This window comes from Myotis brandtii, unplaced genomic scaffold (genome assembly GCF_000412655.1).
Source record: "Myotis brandtii unplaced genomic scaffold, ASM41265v1 scaffold216, whole genome shotgun sequence".
NCBI classification, from domain to species: domain Eukaryota; kingdom Metazoa; phylum Chordata; class Mammalia; order Chiroptera; family Vespertilionidae; genus Myotis; species Myotis brandtii.
In genome coordinates, this window is record NW_005358092.1 from 2,818,765 (window position 1) to 2,839,680 (window position 20,916).

Below are 20,916 nucleotides of genomic sequence, written 5' to 3' on the forward strand. Positions count from 1 at the left end.
GGTGGGTGGGGGGGCAGCTGGGGACTTCATGCAGATGTGTCTTCTGAGGGAGCCAGAGGAGGGGGAAGGTCCGGGGAGGAACTGTCCTGTGTGTATGGGGCCTCCTCTCTGCTGCTGCCAGGGGCACCTTTCTGCTCATTCGGGGACCCCCGGGCAGGCAAGAGGATGTCCAGGAGAACAGGGCTGGGCCGGGGAGCAGCGGGGAGCGCCAGCGCCCCGGCCACTCAGTCGGATTCGGTGCCGTGTCTGACAGGTTCCTGCTGGAGTGGAGTGCCTGGGGCTCCCGGAGAGCCGGCCACGGGGCCCAGGGTGAGCACCTGTGACTGCATGACCTTGTGTTTGCTACCAGTGCCATTTCAGTCAGCTAACTGGAAACCTCCCCCTCTGGGGGGTCACAGAGGGGAAGGGGCTCTGTGCAGCTCACTGTTCATATCTCATCCTGCTTGGCCTTCTCTCGTCACCTTCCCCTCCTGGCTCCCCACCTCTGTGTGACATCACACCATCTCTGGACACCACTGCTCCATGTGACATCACTCATCCCATGTGACATCACCACCTTGTGACATCCTGACCTCGTGTGACATTATGCCCACCCTGTGCTGGGCCTCATGTCCTGGGCAGCCAAAGCTGTCTTTCATCACTGTAAGTAGCACCCACTGTGGAGCCGGGTAGGGGGAGCGGGAGGCAGCCTGGGGCTGCAAAGGGCCCCCTCAGCTCTCCCTTAAAGGGGTGCATTCATCCCGGGGCACCCCAACTCAGGATCTCCTCCAGTGTAAAGTCCCATGGCTTAGGGGTGGGGTGCAGCCCAGACCTCATCCCCCACAAGCACAGTCCGACCCGGGCGAGATGGAGCCCAGCCGTCTCCTCAGGGAGGACGTTGCAGTTCCCAGAGGAAAGGGGGATGCGGTCCAGTGGCTGCGGCCACATCAGGTGAGCGGCCACCAGGTCACCCTGCGGCACGAACAGTGCGGCCTCCAGCTCAGGGTTGCGGGGTGGCCGGCAGAGGCCTCATCTGATCACGGGGACACTCCTGGGATAATGCAATTCCCAAAGGTCTGACCACAAATCAAAGCCATGTCCTGTCAGCCAGTTGGGACTCTGACCACATTCCCAGGAAGATGAGGCTACCTGGTCTTTACCTGTAAAGGGACATGGACCGCTTCCACTCCCTGGGTGGCCCAGGCTCCTGTACCATGCAACACTGTCGCACCTTAGCAGGTTTTGCTCCACCCTTGCTTGCTATAGAGCCTTTCCCTGGTGTTCTGCGACTTCTCCACCGTTGGGGCTGCACCCCTTCTTTTGCTTCCTGATGGAAAAGCCACTCGCACTGCTGTCCCTGCAGGCCTGCTTCACTCCCCCTCTGCCTGCTCTCACCACTGGCCTGCTGGTGTGACCGCCGGCCCTCAGCTCACGTGGCCAACCCCTGCCATGTTTCCAGACTCCTTTTGGAAATCACACCCGGCAGTCTTCACAGGACCGCCCGAGACATTCAGTCACGGGGTGTTTGTGACAGGAACCAGGAACCATGTGTCACCACCCATCTAGAAACAGGTCCCTCCGCCCGGCGGCTCGGGAACAGGAGGGACAGAGCGCCCCTCTGTCCTCTGCCAGCATCTGTGCCGACAAGGCTGAGCGTGAGCTCCCTCATCCTGCCTGTCCAGAACTTCCCATCTCAGGCCGCTGTCCTGGGCTCCTTCCACCCGCCCAGCAGGCCTGGCCCGCCGGTCAGCCGTGTCCTCTGGGCTTAGAGTCCAAGGGCCTGGGCAGAGGGCAGCTGTGTGCCCTTGGGGAAGCCACTCGCCTATTGCTGTTGGCATGTGGCTCTTGTTATCCCTGCGATGACCTACCACACAAGGTGGCTCAGCTGACAGGGGGGACAGGCCAGCCTGAGCCAGCCCCCTGGGTGCGAGGCTCGTGCAACTGGGCCTGGAAGGAAAGGAGCCAGGCCCTGGGCCTCTGCAGGCTGCAGCCAGAGCACCCCTTCTCGAACCCCAGGGGCCGGAGAGCGGCGCTGCTCAGCAACACCCTTAGAGGTCAGTGTGGCCCTGGCTGACCCTCAGCAGGGCTGTACGGGGACATTTCTGGGTCTGGGGGTTGAGGAGACCTGTAACTCCCTGTTGACCTTTGTGTGACCCTGCCAAAGGTCATGTCTACACAATGGGGGAATGCGGCCTGTCCTGCCTATTTCACAGAGAGCTCTGAGAACAAAAGGAAAGGCGTGGAAAGTGGCGTTCAGAAAGAGGGGTACTGTAGCACCGAAACGACACTGCTATTTTGAACGAAAACAATGTCCCTCCGCCTGGGAGCTGGCCTTGTTTGCTTTTGCTCACCTCAGGAGCGAGCATGGCCGTCCAGAGCAGGAAGCCGGGACCTACTCTCCTGTGTGCTGAGTCCTTTCTGAATGACTCAAGTGCACCACAGACACGCACTGAGGGCCCCTGCCCAGCCGTCCCCCAGCCCCGCAGCCGGGCGCCGGCCCTCACTGCTCTGCTCTCACCAGCAGCAGGGACGGAGGGCACACCTGGGGCTTGCCCAGGCCCTGCACTCGCAGAGCGCCTCAGCTGGCTGAGGAGACGTCACCTGTCCATACTGAATTGGAAGGGTGGTGGGGTGAAGGGCTGAAGTCTCCCCGAGCCACCCCTGGGCACTCTGATCAGCTCTGCTTTCCTCTCAGACTCTGCACATCAACACTGAAGGAGCCTTTGAGAAGGTGCTCTCCCCCTCCCAGCCCAGCTTACAGTAGGGAAGCAGGCTTCCACAGGCGGGAAGTGGCTTTCGCCAGGTCATGAGACTAGTGTGTCAGTCACACACAACTGAACCCGAGGCACCCTGAGGCCCAGCCTGCTGCCCTGTCCACTGGGATCCACTCTACTACTTTGATTCTGTTCCTTTGCCTTCCCCTTTTCTCCCGCCCTACCCCTCCTTTACGTGTTCTGAGAGCTTTCTGACAAAGGAGCCATCTGCAAATGGACTAGGGCCTGGAGGTGTTGAAGCTGAGATCCCTCCAGGCATGACTCTGAAGGCCCTTCCTATTCGATGATGCGCTTTCTCCCATCGCACCTGTCTCCCCACAGCCCACAAGCACAGGAAGCAGGACATGCTGCAGCCCTGCGACACGGAGTACCCCGTGTTTGTGCACCAGAGGGCCATCCAGGAGGCCAACGGGATCATCGATTGTGGGGCCTGCCAGAAGTAAGACCTGAGGCAGCTCTTCCTGCCCCCAGCCTCGGGGCAGGGCTTGGTCACTCACGGGAGGGGGGAGGGGGGCGCGTCTGTAAATGGGGAGGAAGGCGAGGGTGCTCTAAGTGAAAGGGCACGCTCTCCCAGTCCCCTTAGTGAAGGAAACAGGCTGAGGCAGAGGGTGTGAGGGTGGAGGCCAGTTGGGGGCTAAGGAATGGTGGTCCTGAGGCCAGGTCCTTGTGAGCAAGTCATCTCCACGCCAGGCCCCAAAGCCATCCCAGACAGAAATGATCCCATGATTCAATGTCTATCTCACTCACTCCTGCATCGAAGCTCAGTGTCAGGGCCACACGAGCTGAACTCCATCGAGAGATCTTGGAAGGCAAGGGTAGATTTGAGGAAATGACAAGCCAGCTCCCCCTTAGAAATCTGTCTGTGCAGAGAAAGGGGAAAGCATAAGGATGTTCTGAGAAGTGCGTGGGCCCAGTCTAGACTCAGCCTTCCCCCATGGAGAGTCCATTAGATCCAACTCGCTCTGCCAGCCTGGCCTAGGGAGGCCTGAATGAAAGTTCCCTCCTGATGACCCCACCCCTGGCCTCAGGGGCCATGCTCCCTGGAACTTCTCTCCTGGAGGCTGAGATCCCTCCAGGCTGTCCCCTTGGTCAGCCTTGCCATTCACCAAGGGCTTCCCAGGATGTCCTTGAGAGACCCCAGACTTCGAGCGAATTCTTTCATAGTGTAGCGCCTCAGACTTTGGCGTCAGACAGTCAGGTTTCCATCTCTCACCCTTGTGTAATGCCAGTGGGATTTTAACTTTACCACAGCAGTTCTCTTGGGACTATTGTTATTTGTGCACTTAGCTCAAAGGCTTGTTGTAAGGATGAAGTAAATGCTATGATGCAAAGCCAAGACTTTAGGGTAGACAGACTTGAGTTTAAAAAGTGGCTCTGCTACTTCCTAGCTGTGTATCCTTGGGCAAGTTACTTAGCCAATTCTAGCCTCCATGTTCTCATCTACAAAAGGGAAATAATTTCATGTAGTGTGGTAAAGGTTATGTACGTGTGTGTGTTTGTGTGTGTGTGTGTATACAAAACCCGGAGGAAATGGTCAGTAAGGGGCAGCTGTTATGTAATACACCAGGCCTTGTGCATAATAGGCTCTCCATAACCCTTTACTCATTCCCTCTTCACAGGATTCCTGGGCAGTATGCAGGGGCACTGTGCCACCTCGTGGCCAAGGCTGAGCATTGCATCTTCCCCATATGGCCTGCCCCCACCACATTTAAGCAAGGAGAGCCACACATCCCTATTTGCTTGGTGCAGTCCTGATTTATACCTGTTGTCCTGCATATATTAATAATAACTTTAACTCTCATATATGTTCCAATTAAGACTTCCTCGCCTTCTCCAATCTGCTAGGAAAGGAGCATTTGCAAAGGCTTGTGGGTAAAATAAACCAATAGGACTGAGTCAGTTGCCCAGGGCTGTTCCTGTAACTGCCCTGATCTGACCTGCCTCATGACTCCATTTCTTCCCCTGCCACCCTAACTCTATACTAGAAGTTTGGGGGTTTTCCCCCCTAGAAGCCCTATGTCAAGCCTTCCATGGATTCCAGGGCCCTGCCTCTCTCTTTGCTGCAGGATATTTGTGATGCAACAGATTCCCAATAGTAACCTTCTCCTCCTGGTGACAGACCCCACCTGTGACTGTAGCATCTTCCCACCAGTCCTTCAGGAGGCTACAGAAGTCAAATATATCCTTCTGATCTGCCAGGATGTGCGGAGTGAGAGAGGGGTAGTGGTGCAGGAGAGATTGAGGGGCTTAGATTTTGAGGCTGAGGCCAGTCTCCCTCACCACTACCATCCCACTCTCCCACACAGAGCATCATTATTGGTTCTCCAAACCTTCCCCCAGGCCCCTGGGTACTGCCTCCTGACCCTGGAAGCCACTTGTAAGGCAGTTGGTCCTACCAGGGGCAGGCTCTTCCAGAACTGAGTCTCCAGAATCAGCTCTTGTCATGAGGCGTTTGCCTTGACAGTGACTCCTGCACATAATGCCTCTATCAAGTGTGACAGGATGCGCTCCCAGAAGCTCCGCCGGCGACCAGATTCCTGTCATGCCTTCCACCCAGAGGTGGGCTGGAGGGGGTTTAGGGGTGGGGCTTGGACTTCATCCCCAAATTCTCAGCGCTGTGGCTGTGCCTGCACATGGAAGACATGAGTGCATCTGGACACAGGATGCAATTGCACGTGGAAACCTTCAGACACGTGCAGCAAATACTAAGTCAACCAGGATCCGAGGGGCCTTCTACAAATAGAGCCACACAGTTCCCAGGGTTTGGGCCCTCAGTGAATCAAAACACAGCATCCCCATATTGTCCTCATTGCTGCTGCACTTAGCTGCAAATGACCTAAGCAAACAGGAAATCATTATGTGCAAAACACTAATGGTGACCAACATGTATTGAGCACCCGCCCTGTGGCAGGCCCTGAGCTGGGTGCTTATACTCAGTATTGTCTTTGCTGGAAATGGCTGCCACAAATAATCCACATCAAAGATGCTCCCAGAGTCAATGGCTTCCCTGAAGTCATTCTAAGAGGATGACCCCGCAGCCACTCCAAGAGGGGGCAAGCAGAGAATTCTTGAGCCCAGTTCTGGGGCTGAGTGTACAGCCTCTACTTCCCCCTAAAAGGTAGGGGGTCTGAGAGAGGGGACAGTGCTTCCTCCACTTTCAGAAACCCCCCCCTTTCCCCAGGCTTTTGGATCCTATTAGTCCAGAGACCCCTGCCCTACTTCCTGCCTCCTCTGGCTGGTAGGTCATCGTGAATGCTGCCCTTTCATCTCTGCTCTGCGTTCCAGGAGAATGCCCAGGACTGTGGCGGCACCTCAGAAACCTGCGCCTCGCTCCCCCTGCTCCTGCTGCCTCTGTGTGCCTGGCTGCTGCCACCCCAGCTGCTGTGGTGACACCCACCCAGTCTGACCTCTGTTTTGACAAGGTAGTCCTTCCAGAGACATTTTAAGGAGTCAGCAACTGACGGGGAACCCAGCTCACTACAGCTGGGTTATCACCCAGGTCAATGCTTATCTCAATGACCCTGCCTCCTGAAATTGCTGGGTGGAACCAGAAACCACTTCCCCAAGACCTTCCAGGGTGCCTGCAACCACCCAGCCCACCTCGAGGGGCATTCTACCATCCTTCCTGCCTCCTCTTCAGGAGCCTAGCACGAGCTCAACTTGGACCAAGACAAAAGGATTTCATTCCATCTATTCTCCAGAAGTCCAGACCCAGCCAAAAATAGGGTCAGCTGTTCTAATGAACCTGGCTGGTCTTCAGTAGAACCAAGGACTTAAAGATACTGAGAAAGAGAGGCAGAATGAGACCAACAATAGCAACAGCTGAAATGAGACAAGGGCAAGAACAATCCCCACAGGAAACATAGCTGCCTCAAAGTGAGATGCACGGTGGGGGCAGCTCAATTTCCTTCTGCTGCTCAAAAAATTCTAACTCTGTGAGAGAGAGAGAGAGAGAGAGAGAGAGAGAGAGAGAGAGAGAGAGAGAAGAGAAGGGAAGGAAATAGTAATGGAAAAGACCCCAAATCCTTTTATCCAACATAGCTGCATGTGATGTCTGCAAACTATTGCTATTAAAAAAACTTCTAAAAACATCTTTGCAGTCCCACCAGTGTGGCTCAGTGGTTGAGTGTCAACCTATGAACCAGGAGGTCATGATTCGATTCCCAGTCTGGGCACATGCCTTGGTCGCAGGCCGATCCCCAGTAGGGGGCGTGCAGGAGGCAGCCAATCAATGATTCTCTCATCGTTGATGTTTCTCTCTCCCTCTCCCTTCCTCTCTGAAATCAATGAAAACATACATTTTTAAAAATCTTTGCAAAGCCCTGATGTAAAGGAACTTTTGCATCTAAGAAAAGCATGAGATGCCCAGCGGCCATGTTGGAAGATAATGGGGTTCAGCAGAGGCAGCAGGAGTGGCTGTAGTGGAACAAAGTCCCAAGGAAGAGCAGCCCTCACAGTGGCATGGGGAGGGTCTCCAGAGGGCTGGCTCCACACTCCCCAGGAGGTCCAGGCCCACTGATCTACAAAGAGACTACCTGGCTCTGTTCCTGGGGTTAGAACTTTGGGGAACATTTCAATTTGCCAGGCAGAGCCCACGGTAAGGGAGCTATGTTTGGGAATTCACTCTCCACATACACATTCCTCCAGTATCTTGAGGCCCTGGAATTCCTGCGGCCCGCCCTCTCAGACCTGGCTCCTAAGAGACAGCAATCTCCATTAAAGGCAGAACTGGGCAGGAATTCTGGAGTGACCTCAGATCTTTCCATTTAACCAACCTCCAATGAGAAGATCTAGCCACACACCATAGTCATAGGCAACGACAGCACACAGGGCCTTGGGGGGCCCTTCTCAGCCCTCCATTCTTCAAAGTACAAGTTTCCCACCAGTAATTGGCCCTCTTCTCTCTAAAGTAGGCCAACTCAATAAAACACATTCATTATATTTGTAAAATGCTTTATGCTATCAATTATACAACGTTACTTTCATTACCACTTAAGTCTCACAACAATCCTGTGAGGTGAGCATTAACAGCCTGTTTACAGTTGAAGAAATCGAACCTCAGAGAAGATAAGGGATTCACTTAGCTAGTTTAAGTGGCAGAATAATGGTAGGAATAGCTAAGGTTCATATGTACCAGATAAAAGCAGTTATTAACCCATTCAACCCTTGCAACATCCCTCTGAAGTAGGTCCTAGTATTAACTCCACATCATAGACCAGGAAACTGAAACACAGAGTTGAAAACTGACTCCAAATTATTAGAATATTGTGAGGTTTGAATGCCATATTCGTAATAATGTGCCTAGCTACTATTACCTTGTTTCATGGAGGGACAGAAAAATTACAGTTTGGATGCCAGGGACAGTAGGTAAAGGTCACAGTTGCCCACCTGGTGCCGGTGGGTGAGAAGCAGCAGGGAGCCCTTTTTCCAACCCAGTGGCTATCATGGCTCAGAGCTTCCCCATTACCATGTCTCAATGACCTCATTGTGATCAGCAGGGCAGCATGAGCACTTCCTAGCCACGGGCCATGGCCACCCACATGCCTTTCTTCAGCATTAGTCCTGGCCTCCAACAGCATCTGACCTCAACTACCGCCTCCCAGACACAGACTTCCAGTCTCTCTATAGGAAAATTCAGTGTTGTCTTTTGAAAGGCTTATCTTCCCCACCCAACCAGAGACAACATTTTTAGGCAAATCTAACAACTATTTTAGCCATATAATTTTAAAACCAAGCTTAGGAAGTGCTGTGGCAGATCCTGGCCTCATTTTGTCCACTTAAACCCCATGCCGTGCCTGGCCTGCAGTGGACTTTAAGATCTGGAAATCTCTTTCAGAACCAATGATCAAAAGACCATTTCTGATCAACTAGTTTGCTCCTTACCTGGAAGAACAGAACATTCTCTTGAGTTTGCCTTTCTTCAGAGGTCAGAACTACTGTTCCTCTTTCTACTGTTAACAAAATCACTAAAGGACAGCAGGTGGCAACCTGGCTCAAGCTAAAGAGCCATCACCTTTATTTCAGAGGGACAAAGTTCAAACCAAAGTCATTTAATAAATGACAAGAGTCTGGGGTACAGAATCTTTTTTTTTTTTAAGATTTAACTTTTTGTGTGTGTTAATCCTCACCTGAGGATATTTTTCCATTGATTTTTTAGGGAGAGTTGGAAGAGAGAGGGAAAGACAAAGAAATATCAATGTGAGAGAAACACATCAATTGGTTGCCTCCTGCACATGCCCTGACCAGGGCCCAGGCCAGGGAGAAGCCTGCAACCAAGGTACATGCCCTTGACCGGAATCGAACCCAGGGCCATTTGGCACACAGGCTGATGCTCTATCCACTGAGCCAAACCGGCTAGGGCTGGGGTACAGAATCTTGAAACCCTTTCCCTATAAATGCTGCACATCATTGGGGGACCCAGAATTCAAGGCTGCTGTGAGAGCCTCCTTCCTCAGTACAGAGATATATTAACTTCTAAATTCACTTAATAATTTTGTGTATTTTAATAGAAGTGCTTTCAGGTAAAATGCTTCTATAGTCACTTAATTGTGCTAAGTGAAGTTTTGGTTCAGGAGAGCAAAGGAGTGGACATATCTTAAAGTCAGAAAAGTAAATATGGGGGAGTCACAGACCACAAAAGGGAGAAATTAGAGCAAGAGTTTGGCAGAAACGCCAGCCCATCACAATGGGAAATTAGAGAAATGTTGATCCGTGAGAGCACTTCACAGAAAGATGCAAAGGATGTTAGAAACCCCATTTTAACAGGTGAGAAAACAGGGCTGGGGAAATGACTTCTCACCTGTCACCTGGCAAATGGCAGAGCTGCACTCTGAACCTACAGCTGTTTCTAGGTCAGTGTAGCTAGCAGGGGTGGTGGGTGAGCAGTAATGAGAGGCTTTCGTGTTCATGCAGCTGGACCCCTGCTTCCTTGGGTCCCTGAGCCCCCTCCATGCCATCACAAGCAGAAGTTACAAGAGCCAGGCTGACTTTGTTTCACCAAATCCAATAGTTGAAAACAGGAAATGTTTGCACATTAGGATACAGGGAGTGGCAGTCCATAGTTCATGCCCATGAGAATACAGAATGTGCTGTAACTGAAGCAAAATACTCAAGATGATATTATTTCTGGGGTAATTTTAAAGCAACAATGCCCAAAGGTTTCTCTAGACTACCCAGAGCCCTAGCAATCTATAGTCAAAATTCAAACTTGCCCTTATCTATTTGCTTTACACTATCCAGAGGATATTGAGGAGTATATACTAGTAGACAGCTTGGAAAAGGCTAAGAAAAAATGAAGTGAATTATTTGTAGGCTTCTCCTTGTTTTTCAAGAGCAGAATGCAATCCAGTGTTCTCTATGCAGATAATATGGAAAACCTTTAACATTTATCTATACCTTACAATGAAAACTCAGAGTGGACATATTATCCCAATACTGGAAATTCTCCTGCAAAACTAAATTTACCTAAGACAAAAGTTAAAAGTCTTCTTTAGTTACATACTAGTAAAAGGGTTAAAAATCCTCAAAACTTTTAAGTCAATATACATAAAACTGTCTAATCTGAATTTTCTTCTTAAAGAACACCGGCAGTCAGCCTTAGCTTTTCTGATTTAGTTTTTGCACCGATGTAATGTAAGCTGATCAGTTCAGAGGGTTGTAGTTGGGTTATGTGACATAGCAAGAGTCCTTTGCATAACGTGTTCATTATATATTAGTTTCATAAACTTTAATAATTAAGGAGTTAGCCCTCTCCTCTATTCTAAACCTGGTCAAAGGTCAGAGTTCAATTCCCGGTCAGGACACATGCCCAGGTTGCAGGCTCAATCCCCTGTAGGGGACATGCAAGAGGCAGCCGATGGATGATTCTCTCATCATTGATGTTTTTCTCTCTCTCTCTCTCTTCCCCCCTTCCTCTCTCTGCAATCAATAAAAACCTATTTTAAAAAATAAAATAAACTTGGTCAGAAAGGTTGAGAAGTGAGCTGGGTATGCGAATTTTGGCTTGTGAATTCAGATTAGAAAGTTTCTGAAAATTCCTTAAGCTTCAGTGTCGAAATTAACACTTCAAATCAGAAATGCCAAAAGCTCTGGGGTGGTAAGCTGAGACAGTGAAAAAAATACACAACAAAAGTTCATTTTCCACTTGGTTCCTTTTATTAGAAGTTGAGTATACAGCAAATAGGGAAATCCCATGGTGAATGAACCATCGAACAGATGCCTTTCTGAAACCCCAAACTTCTATGATCCCCAAAACATGTGCTTTGTGGCTTCAGCAATTTTTAAAGGGTAAGGAAAAAATACTGAAAAAGGCCACTATTTAATGGTGATAGTATGAAGCTGTAGAGGTCCTAATCAGCCTAGGGCCAAAAAAGAAAATTAAAAATCTGCACAGAGCAAGCAAGCCTCAGACTGCTGAGAGTAAGGCATTCAGGCGCCAACCTGGTGAGAGTTCTCAGCGAGCACTGTAAGACCAAGTGCAGTGAGGCTGTTGGTAGTCAGTTGCACAGACACACACTTATAAATGGGCACGCACACACCCACACACACCCTAAGGGGAGATTTTACTGGATTATACATCATTGATGTTAAATTTCATGTTTGCTAAGGGTTTGTGCTATGTTGAACCAGATTGGGCTCCTCTTTGGGGTGTGGGGTGACTGGGCCCAGAGACAGCTACCTCTGTTGGTGGTGTTTCAAGGCTGCATCTTACACCCCACACCTCAAAGAGCATGACCGAAGAGCAAGTCTGGCTTCTGATATGTGCTGTTGCTTCCATGGAGCTAAGTGAGCTTCCTTCCACATGGAACTGCTCTGCTGGACTGTCCCCTCAGAGGGAGTAATACTGCTCTTTATTCTGTCAGGCACTGAACTGGTTCACCCACTGAGTCTTTTGCTGGGTCCACCTAGCAACCAGGGTAGTGACCTTATCCAGAACCAAAATACTATTAAGTTCCTTCCAAGTTCTACAATGGATTCTTTCTTCCTGGATTCCAGCTTTTGCTGGAGATTGGAAGGGAGAGAGGAGAAAAAGAACCGAGAAAACCCCATACAGAATAAATAGGAGACCCTTCCCACATTTGCAAACACCCGGTGGAGGATGCCAGCCCCCATGCTTAGGGCCTCAGTGTTTATTTTAATGCACACAATCCCAGGATGTAACGATCATCTGCAGCCTTGGATGACAGTAAGTAACCTAAGATTCTAGTGCTATCTGGGTGGTTTGCCTATGAGCCATGTGAGGATTATATGAACCAGAGCCTTCCCCTAACACTCTCCTTGATGCCATAACAGGGTAACCTTGAAGACATAAGTAATTTTTTTTTTTACACGTCTGGCAACTCTTCAAAGATACAGCTTTCAAGATTCTCCCAGACTCTCAATTGCAATAACATACAATTTCCTTTTAAAACTTCCCACCACACTATCCCTTAAAATTGGGATTCAGAGACTGCTGCTATTCCATGGTGGGTATTAGACCCTGCTTACAAGAGTTCTAGTGGCTTTTTTGTTCAAGGAGAGCAGATATGTCTGCCACACCGAGGTTCACCAAGACAGTTACCAGGGGACACTCGTCTTTCCTAATCCTAAGGAAGCGGTCTCCCAACCTTGGTAAAGGAGCTCAAGAGGCACCTGGACAAGGCAGACTCTCTTGATTGGCTCCATGCCACGAATGATGATGCTGGGAAAAGGTCAATTTTTATTTCCAAGAGGAGGAAGGGTAGTTGGGGCAGGGATTTTATCAGAGGGACATTTCCAGGATATTCTAAAAGCTCTATAACAAGGATATGGAAAACTGTCACATCCCCGCAATCAGATGAAAATCACCCCAAAATGAACAGGATGCCAGGAAGCACCCAGACCAGCCCTGTGCTAACATTTCCAGAGCTCCTAGTCCCCTCTACCCTCCTGCAAGCATAACTGACTTTCTGCAGCAGGTGGCTCTGCTCCTTAGAAAGGATCATCGGCATAAAAAAGAAGTGGGTCTCTCAAAGGACCTGAACTAGAGCTCTTAACTAACATCCTGTCAGCCATTCACTTGCTGCTTCCTTAGAAAACAAATACAACCTCCCTCTCCCTCAGGACTCCCCAAGGCTCTCAGGCATGAGAGTGGCGATGTGATAACTGGGCAGGGGCTGTGCTCTCTGCCCCACCAGGGTCCAGGGTATGACAGCCTTCAGAAGGCAGCATGGTGCACCAAGGCATTATACATTCTGGGGCTATCACCTGATCCTCCTCCGGTCACTTTGTGCAAAATTGAAACAGTGTGTGGTACTTGCATGTTTCATTCTATACAAAAATTCTCCCTCCCCTACCCCTATGTTTTAAACATTTATATAAATTCTTATTTAAACAGTAAGTTAGAAATCTTATTTACATTAACTTGTTTGTTCTCCCGAAAGAGCATCTAAAATCACATTCCCACCCCTTGATAGGATATAAATGTTCACCTAAATTGGTTTGAATTACTGTTTTAAGGAGAGAGAAAGGGAGAGAAGAATGAACTGCCAGCTAAACTGTTTCCCCATCAAATAAATATGATATGGATCAGAAGCCAGTTTGCCAAGGGTCTTGCAGAGCCCTCAATCAGTACATCCCAACAATACATCAGGGTTTGGACCATTTCTCCTTTTCCCCAAATTGATGCACTCCATCCTTTGAGGTATGATTTATTTTTGTTTTTCTCTTCTCAGTCATGTGCCACATGGAGCCTCTGGTGTGTCACCAAGCGCACGAAGCTGTCAAAGTTTTGGGGCTCCTCTGGTACTGGCATCAATGGCCAGGAAGGGAAAAGCCTGCAGGTGCAGCAGGCCCTGGTTCAGGGTCCCAGCCCTGGTTACTGCAGGTGTCACAGTGCATCCTCTTCACTGCAGCCTCCGCCAATCATGAAGCGGAACTCCTGGAGGTTTGAGACTCCATGGAAGTGAACAAAAGCGCCAGCAACCACAAAGATGTGGAAGAGCTGATGAGAGTGAAACTGGAGGCAAAAAAGAGAGAGGGGGGTGGAGAAACCCATGCATTATTAAAAGTCTGCTAATGATTCTTAAGATCACTTATGCTGAGCAGAGGGCAAGGAATGGATGCGACAGAGCTCAAATTCGAGATGCCCAGAGATGTTGGGATATACATTAGGCATATCATATTCTGCTAAACTGAAGGCCAGCTGTCCCCACAGAAATCAAGGTGCTGCCGCTAAGTTCTAGACATGAAACTCTGCACACTTAACAGTGGAGTATCTGGTGAACTCAGGGGCAAATGATGGGCAAAGACAGACCACAAAGGCCCCAAAGACCCCCTAATGCCTAGCAGTGGGCTCTGCATAGACAGAAGGGCACTTTCCTCATTGTTGATGGATATTTTTATAATGGACTAAAGCACTTGAGCTCTGGTCATTCAAATGTTACAAAAATGCTCTCTGTTAGAAAAACTAAAGGGATTTCCAGGATTGGGTACAAGGTCAAAACATATGGTGGCTAGAGTCTTCCAGCTTGAAGACTCTGGAATTACATGAATAACATACTATATCGAAAAGACTAGGAAAGCAGGGCCTTTTATTTCCTTCTCAAGTCAGAAGCTGGTCTACAAACGTGATATTATTTCTGATTTAACCTGTTCTGTTGAATGCTCAAAAGGGATTATCAAATGTTCAGTGCACCAAAAATTACTTCAAAATTACACTATCCCCTCATTATAGTCTCAAAATTAAAAAGTACAGCAGGAAAAAAAAAAAAAAAAACAAAGAAAAAGTACAGCAGCAAAACAGTATTTATCAAGGGAAAAACACTGATTTTAGAGTGTAAACTAGATTTTTAAGTCACATCCATAGAGATTGTTTCCTAGGAAACCAAAGGGGACTCATTCTTCCCCAAAAGAAGGAAAGGGGGAAATCTATATCAATGCCAAAATTATGAGGAGGCAATCTCAGAGAGATAAATTAGCTAATCTGAAGGTCAAAAGATTGCCTAAATTAGCATTATCTTCATTTTACAGATAACTAAACTAAACTTTAAAGAGACTAGATGATCAACTTAGTCTAAAAAATTGACAGGTTAAGGAAAAGAATTCCAAAGGTCAGACTTCATATCAAACAACACTCTACTTCTGTACTGTTGAAAACATTTCAGGCCATCTTCTGTTTTAAAATTTTCCATCTATTGGTCTTTTATATTTTATTTGCCCTTCCTCTTTCCTCCATTAACTGCAATCTAGTTATCTCTATCTCCTGTTCCAACCAAATATATATATATATTCAATCTCTCATTACAAATCACTAAATTTGGTGATCAAAGATGACCTAGGCAAAAATCTGGTCCATCATCCTCGTTTCATAAATGAGGAAGCTGCGACGAAGAACGACTAAAGGACTTGCCAGTACAGTGCAGTATACAGGAGCTCACACTCTGTTTTTAGACTAGCCTGATTCCAGTTCTACCCCTACCACTGAATAGCCAGGCACACTGGACAAGTTACTGATCTCTCTAAACCTCATTTCCTAATCTTCAAAATGAAAACATTACTAACAGTTGTTATACCTGATAGGATTAATATGTTAAATGAGGTAATCCACGTGAAGTGCTCACTCAGTCGTGTGCCAGGCATCCAGTAAGTACTCAATAAATACAGCTATTATTGTACTTATCATCCAGAGAAACATAACTGATGAGGGGGAGTTAGGCTTAGAGTACAGATCTGTTGGTTTTGAGTCTAAAACGTTTTCATTTATTTCACTTCCCAGTCTGCCAATAACCCACTAAGAGATAAGTATGTATACACAATAGCCACCTCTGATCACACTTACCCAGATGTCACACTTGCCAGGAAAGAAGCGTTCGGGAATGCGGGCAGCATACAGGGCAGCCCCCGTGATATAGAGACTGGCCATCAGCATCAACCAGCCAATCTGTCCTATGGTGGCAGCCTTCAGGAACCCCTCCGAGATGATATAGTGCAAGGCAGGAATGATTCCACTCAGGCCAAGTCCCAAAAACACTCCTAGAAATAACAAGAAAAAGGCAAAAATGCAGAAGAGAAATAAGGAACAAAAAATAAATATTATAAATTGAATACTCCAAAGTAGAATGCAACATTAGCTTCTTGTTTGAACAGAAAAAGAAGGTACTTCAAACTCGGATACTGCCACACGAGACGGCACAGCTATGTTCTAAAAGACAGATCTATTTACAGATGCAAGGAGCCTCCTGCTGAAAGAGGCTTAGCTTAAGGACTCAGCAGTCCTCAAAGCACATTGGAAAGTGTTTTAGAAATAGACAGCTCTAGGAGTTGGTTTAAAATTCCCTAAATTCTGCCTCTTTATAGACACAGGTTGCAATACAAAGCAATTTTACATATTTTATCTTCACTTTAAAGCAACAGATATTCCTGAGATGGAAAGGGGAGGGGATGAGAGAGTAGAGGTGGAGGTGAGGAAAGAAAAGGCAATTATTGGTTCTGATGAATCCCCAAAGTATTTTTGGAAACCACACTAGAACTACACTCAGCTAGAGGTTCATCCCTCCAAGCCTAAGCCATGTGTTCATTTCCAAGATAGAGAGAGAGAGACAGAGACACAGATGCTTCTGAAAGTTTTCAGGCCCAAAAGCACCAATCAGGTACAGAAGTCTACCGAAGTATGAGAACACTCCACCAAGCCCCAATGCCTTCAAAATCATCTACAGCAGTGTTTTTCAAACTTCTGGATATGACCAACTAAGTTGAGTCTGGATCAGAATTTTTTTAAATGAACTAGGCTAAAATAACAAATATCAGACTGGGTCACAAGTGGAAAGTTAAAAGCTAGTTTATAAAAGTTTTGTAACTATTGTTTCTGTCAGTGTGTGTGTGTGTGTGTGTTCAGGGTTGTAAGAGAAAATGTCATGATCAAAAAGTTTGAAGGAAACTGTTGTAAAACCACTTTGAAATCTGTGTGTCAACCAAGCACTACACGAATACTCCATACAAGAGTAGTAATTGTTTTACATTTTTGATACAAAGACTTAAGAATGACCCTTATAAAACAATCATTTGGTAAGCTTTCTCAAAAGAAAGGGGCATACTGCTTGCTTAGGACATTACTATATAAGCTACTGGTATACAACAGTAGATCTAAGTACAATGCCTATTCCTAAATAAAATGGACATCAACAGAGAAGAGGAAAATGACAATGCTCATCTCAGGAAAAAAATCAAGTAGGCCTAAATAAAAACTACTTCCTACCTCCTCTCCTCACTAAAAAAAAAAAATCACCATGACCTTCTTTCACTTGTTCTTTGCCTCTACATGCTAAGCAAAGGCTGCCAATGGTCATGCCTGTCATTGTCTCAGTCAAAGCTCAGGAACTTGGTTCTTCTGATGTGTATAATAAGCAGGATGTGCAGCTCTACTCAGCAAAGACATTCTTATTTTTTGTGCTCCCAAGCAGGCTTAACACCACAGTCAAGTACTACAGAAAGCCAACCCTGACCACTGCTCATTTGCTCACATAAACACTTAAAGAAGGAATAGGGTAGAGTGTTATAACATAAAGTTAATTTTAACTCCTAACCTTCTAGGTAACTGCAGATAAACCATGGCTTAAATGTTAATACCAAACAGTTGTTTTCTTTCAAAAAAATGTTTTAAAGGTTGAAAGGAAAAATACTTTTTCTTTTTCTTTTTTTAAATCCTCACCTGAGGATATTTTTCCATTGATTTTTAGAGAGATTGGAAGAGAGAGGGAAAGACACAGAGAAATATCTATGTGAGAGAAACACATCGATTGGTTGCCTCTTGCATGCTCCCCGACCAGAGCCCGGGCCAAGGAGGAGCCTGCAACCAAGGTACGTGCCCTTGACCAGAATCGAACCCAGGACCATTTGGTTCACAGGCCAATGCTCTAACCACTGAGAAAACCGGCTAGGGCGGAAAAATACTCCTTTTAATACTTCTTGTTCATTCTCAGTGGGCACTGGGTTTGATACTGGGAAGAGAAAATTCAAGACACAGCCTTGGCTATAAGGAGTCTCCAGTCCAGTGGGAGATAAAAACCTATCTCTGTTAACCTGTAACTTCTGTACGTCCTTGGTTGAGGACGGCTCAACCAAGGTACTCAAAGACTTCTGGCTTTCCATATGATCTCCAGCTCAACAGATATTACCCTAAAAATAAAAAGCCTCTTTAGCCGTAACCGGTTTGGCTCAGTGGATAGAGCGTTGGCCTGCGGACTGAAAGGTCCCAGGTTCGATTCTGGTCAAGGGCATGTACCTTGGTTGTGGGCACATCCCCAGTAGGGGGTGTGCAGGAGGCAGCTACTCAATGTTTCTCTCTCATTGATGTTTCTAATTCTCTATCCCTCTCCCTTCCTCTCTGTAAAAAATCAATAAAAATATATATATTTTTTTTAAAAAAAGCCTCTTTATCCCTATATCAGAAGAGATGTATGATGCCTACAGTAATATAATACAATCAGTAGGCAGATTACATATTTTAAAATAAAAATAAATAACAAAAATGATAACTACAAAAAGTACACTTCATACTGAGAGTAAGAGGAATTGTTTATTTTAAAAAAGTTACAGAGCCCCTGTCTTATTGACAGCGTATGGCCATAAACTCAAGTAAACAAACTACACTGCCCCAAGTACATCAGCTCACATAGCTAACCACTGTTCCTCAGCTCTAATGAAGACTACATTAAAAGCCCCTCAAACAGGAACTATGATCTATTCATCACAAGTACATAGCACAATGCTTAGACAATGGTAAGCCTTTAGTAAGTGGCTGACAAATAAGTAACTGTTCAATGTAAAACCTCCACATGCTCTTACCTGCTCGTACTCCTCGATACTGGGGGGTGGCAAACATGTCCCACTGGGAGACTATAATGGCTGCGATGCCCAGCACACAGATGATAATCAAGTAGATGAAGCAAGGTTGTGGGTTACAGTAGAACGAATAATAAAGCCAAGGAACAAAACTTCCCATAATCAGAAGAGCAATACCAGAGTAATCCAGTCTAGAATAGGAAAAGAAATGCATTTAGTGTTAAAAATCACTGCTTACTGATGTTCACATTCATCCCCCATGACATGAGCTAGCAATGACAGCTAAGAGGCATACTGGAGTGCTTGCTTTAATATTTTTTAAAGTTCCTATGAGGTGGTATTAAGAATTCTGCCAGCTCTGCTAGATGTTTTTCACTAACCCACTGACTCTAAACCAGGGGTCCTCAAACTTTTTAAACAGGGGGCCAGTTCACTGTCCCTCAGACCGTTGGAGGGCCGGACTATAGTTTTAAAAAAAACTATGAACAAATTCCTATGCACACTGCACATATCTTATTTTGAAGTAAAAAAACAAAACAGGAACAAATACAATATTTGTATTTGCATGTGGCCTGCGGGCGGTAGTTTGAGGACCCCTGCTCTAAACCATTGATCAAAATATGGACTTCACAGATACTTACTTAGAGAAGAGTCGGGAGACCCCTTCTGAGTGGCAGTAGACTGTGTGGAAGAGCCATGAAAAAGAAAGGCAGAGAATGGCCCCCAAGAAGAATAACCCAAAGACCACCTTTTCTTGCAGAGGGGCCACAAAGAAGATGTTTGGGCGAAACATATAAAAGATCCCCAGGCACAGGAAGAATACACAACCTAGGAAAAGAGTGCAGGGGAGAGAGAAAAGATTATCCTTTTGAAGACAAAAAATTATACGCTAATTATGTTTTCAAACCTTCACAATCACAATGATATCTGGATTGAAAGTTCCATAAGAAGAATTTTCTAAATAACTGAAGCCTAACCAAAATTTTGGCTACTTCAAACATTGTTGGCATCATATACTTCTCAGCTTCATAAACTGAGTATACAAAATATTATCACTTATTTGTCTAAGAGCATAATCAAAAAATAAACCACACCATCCTGCTACTCTTTAGAAGACTACATCAGTCTACTTCTACCTCTAGATTTAGTATGAAATTCCATTTATACCATTTTGGGCACATTATGCTATTATCCAGCTTTCAAAGGCCCACTTTGCGTTTGCTTTGCAATAAATTCCAATACCTCCAAACCCTATCAAGAAATACAGCTTTCCTCCACCAATAGTTGTCAAGGAACACTATGCTTCTCTGATCCTCTCCAATTGGTCCAATAGATTCAAGAATTAAGGACAGTAAATGCCTATTCAAGCTATTTCATAACCAGTTTTTGAATTGTTCTTCATCGTAAGATGTCATGTTCTTACTGCTTAAGGAAGGGCCACTTAACAAAAGGAAGGCACAGATATTAAGAATTTAAACATTTGCTAAGTAATTCACTTTGATCCATTTAATAAAACATTTACCCTGGAGTTATAGACATCAGTAATGAACTTGATTTCATACTCTGTTCTATTCTCACTATACTAGCAAGGTAGGAACATGGGGAGAGTGGAAATAAAATGTGACAAGAAATGCAAGTCAAATGGGGAAAGGCCAGAAACTATTTAGTATGTAATAGTTCCCCCATGTCTAGTTCTCTTTCCATGGTTCAGTTACCCATGGTCAACAGTGGTCTGAAACTATTAAATAAAAAATTCCAAAAGTAAACAATCCGTGTTTTGAATTGCACACCACTCTGAGTAGTGTGATGAAATCTCAAGCCATCCCGCCCCCAGGTCATGAATCATCCCTTTGTCCAGAATGTATACATTTCCCAGCCCTTAGTCCCTTAGTAGCAGTCTCGGTTATCAGATTTATTACTGGGGGTGGGGGTGTCAGCACACAGATACCACATTCACATAACTTTCATTACAATATGTTGTTATAATTGTTATATTTTATTGCTAGTTATTGTTGTTAATTCCTTACTGTGCCTAATTTTACATAAATTAAACTTATCAGATAAGCCTGCGTAGGAATAAAAACATCCTATATAATGAAGAGGTAATATGCAAATTAACCCTCACAAGATGGCTGCCTACAACCAGGCCAGTGGGGGGTTAGTGAGGGACGACCAAACGACTGAACAAGCAGGCTACGTGGGGTGGTCAGGCCGGCGGGTGGTTAGTGAGGGAAGACCAAACGACTGAACAGCAGGCTGCGTGGAGCAACCAGGCCAGCGGGAGGGCCATGAGGGGTGACCAGCGGGGCTGGGGCGTTAGGAGCGACCAGGCTGGCAGGGAGGGGGCTGTTGGGGGCAACCTGGC

The 20,916-nt window shown here is 46.5% G+C and overlaps 2 protein-coding genes across 4 annotated transcripts in view; one reads left to right on the forward strand and one right to left on the reverse strand.

Moving 5' to 3' along the window:
• The window catches only part of CACNA2D4 (calcium channel, voltage-dependent, alpha 2/delta subunit 4), a 118,875-nt gene extending 112,178 nt beyond the window's left edge, over positions 1–6,697 (forward strand). The window contains exons 33-38 of the mRNA XM_005865963.2: positions 254–309; positions 622–642; positions 3,075–3,192; positions 4,820–4,932; positions 5,230–5,312; positions 6,039–6,697. Of these exons, the coding sequence (XP_005866025.1) occupies positions 254–309; positions 622–642; positions 3,075–3,192; positions 4,820–4,932; positions 5,230–5,312; positions 6,039–6,143 (496 nt within the window). The 3' untranslated portion in view covers positions 6,144–6,697. The remainder of the gene's footprint in view (positions 1–253; positions 310–621; positions 643–3,074; positions 3,193–4,819; positions 4,933–5,229; positions 5,313–6,038) is intronic.
• A 4,187-nt stretch (positions 6,698–10,884) lies between these two features.
• Positions 10,885–20,916, reverse strand: part of ADIPOR2 (adiponectin receptor 2) — a 65,420-nt gene continuing 55,388 nt past the window's right edge. For all 3 annotated transcript variants that reach the window (XM_005865919.2, XM_014539430.1, XM_014539431.1), the window contains exons 5-8: positions 19,193–19,379; positions 18,555–18,742; positions 15,550–15,743; positions 10,885–13,728 (exon numbers count right to left, since the gene is read on the reverse strand). In XM_005865919.2, the coding sequence (XP_005865981.1) occupies positions 13,600–13,728; positions 15,550–15,743; positions 18,555–18,742; positions 19,193–19,379 (698 nt within the window). In that variant the 3' untranslated portion in view covers positions 10,885–13,599. The remainder of the gene's footprint in view (positions 13,729–15,549; positions 15,744–18,554; positions 18,743–19,192; positions 19,380–20,916) is intronic.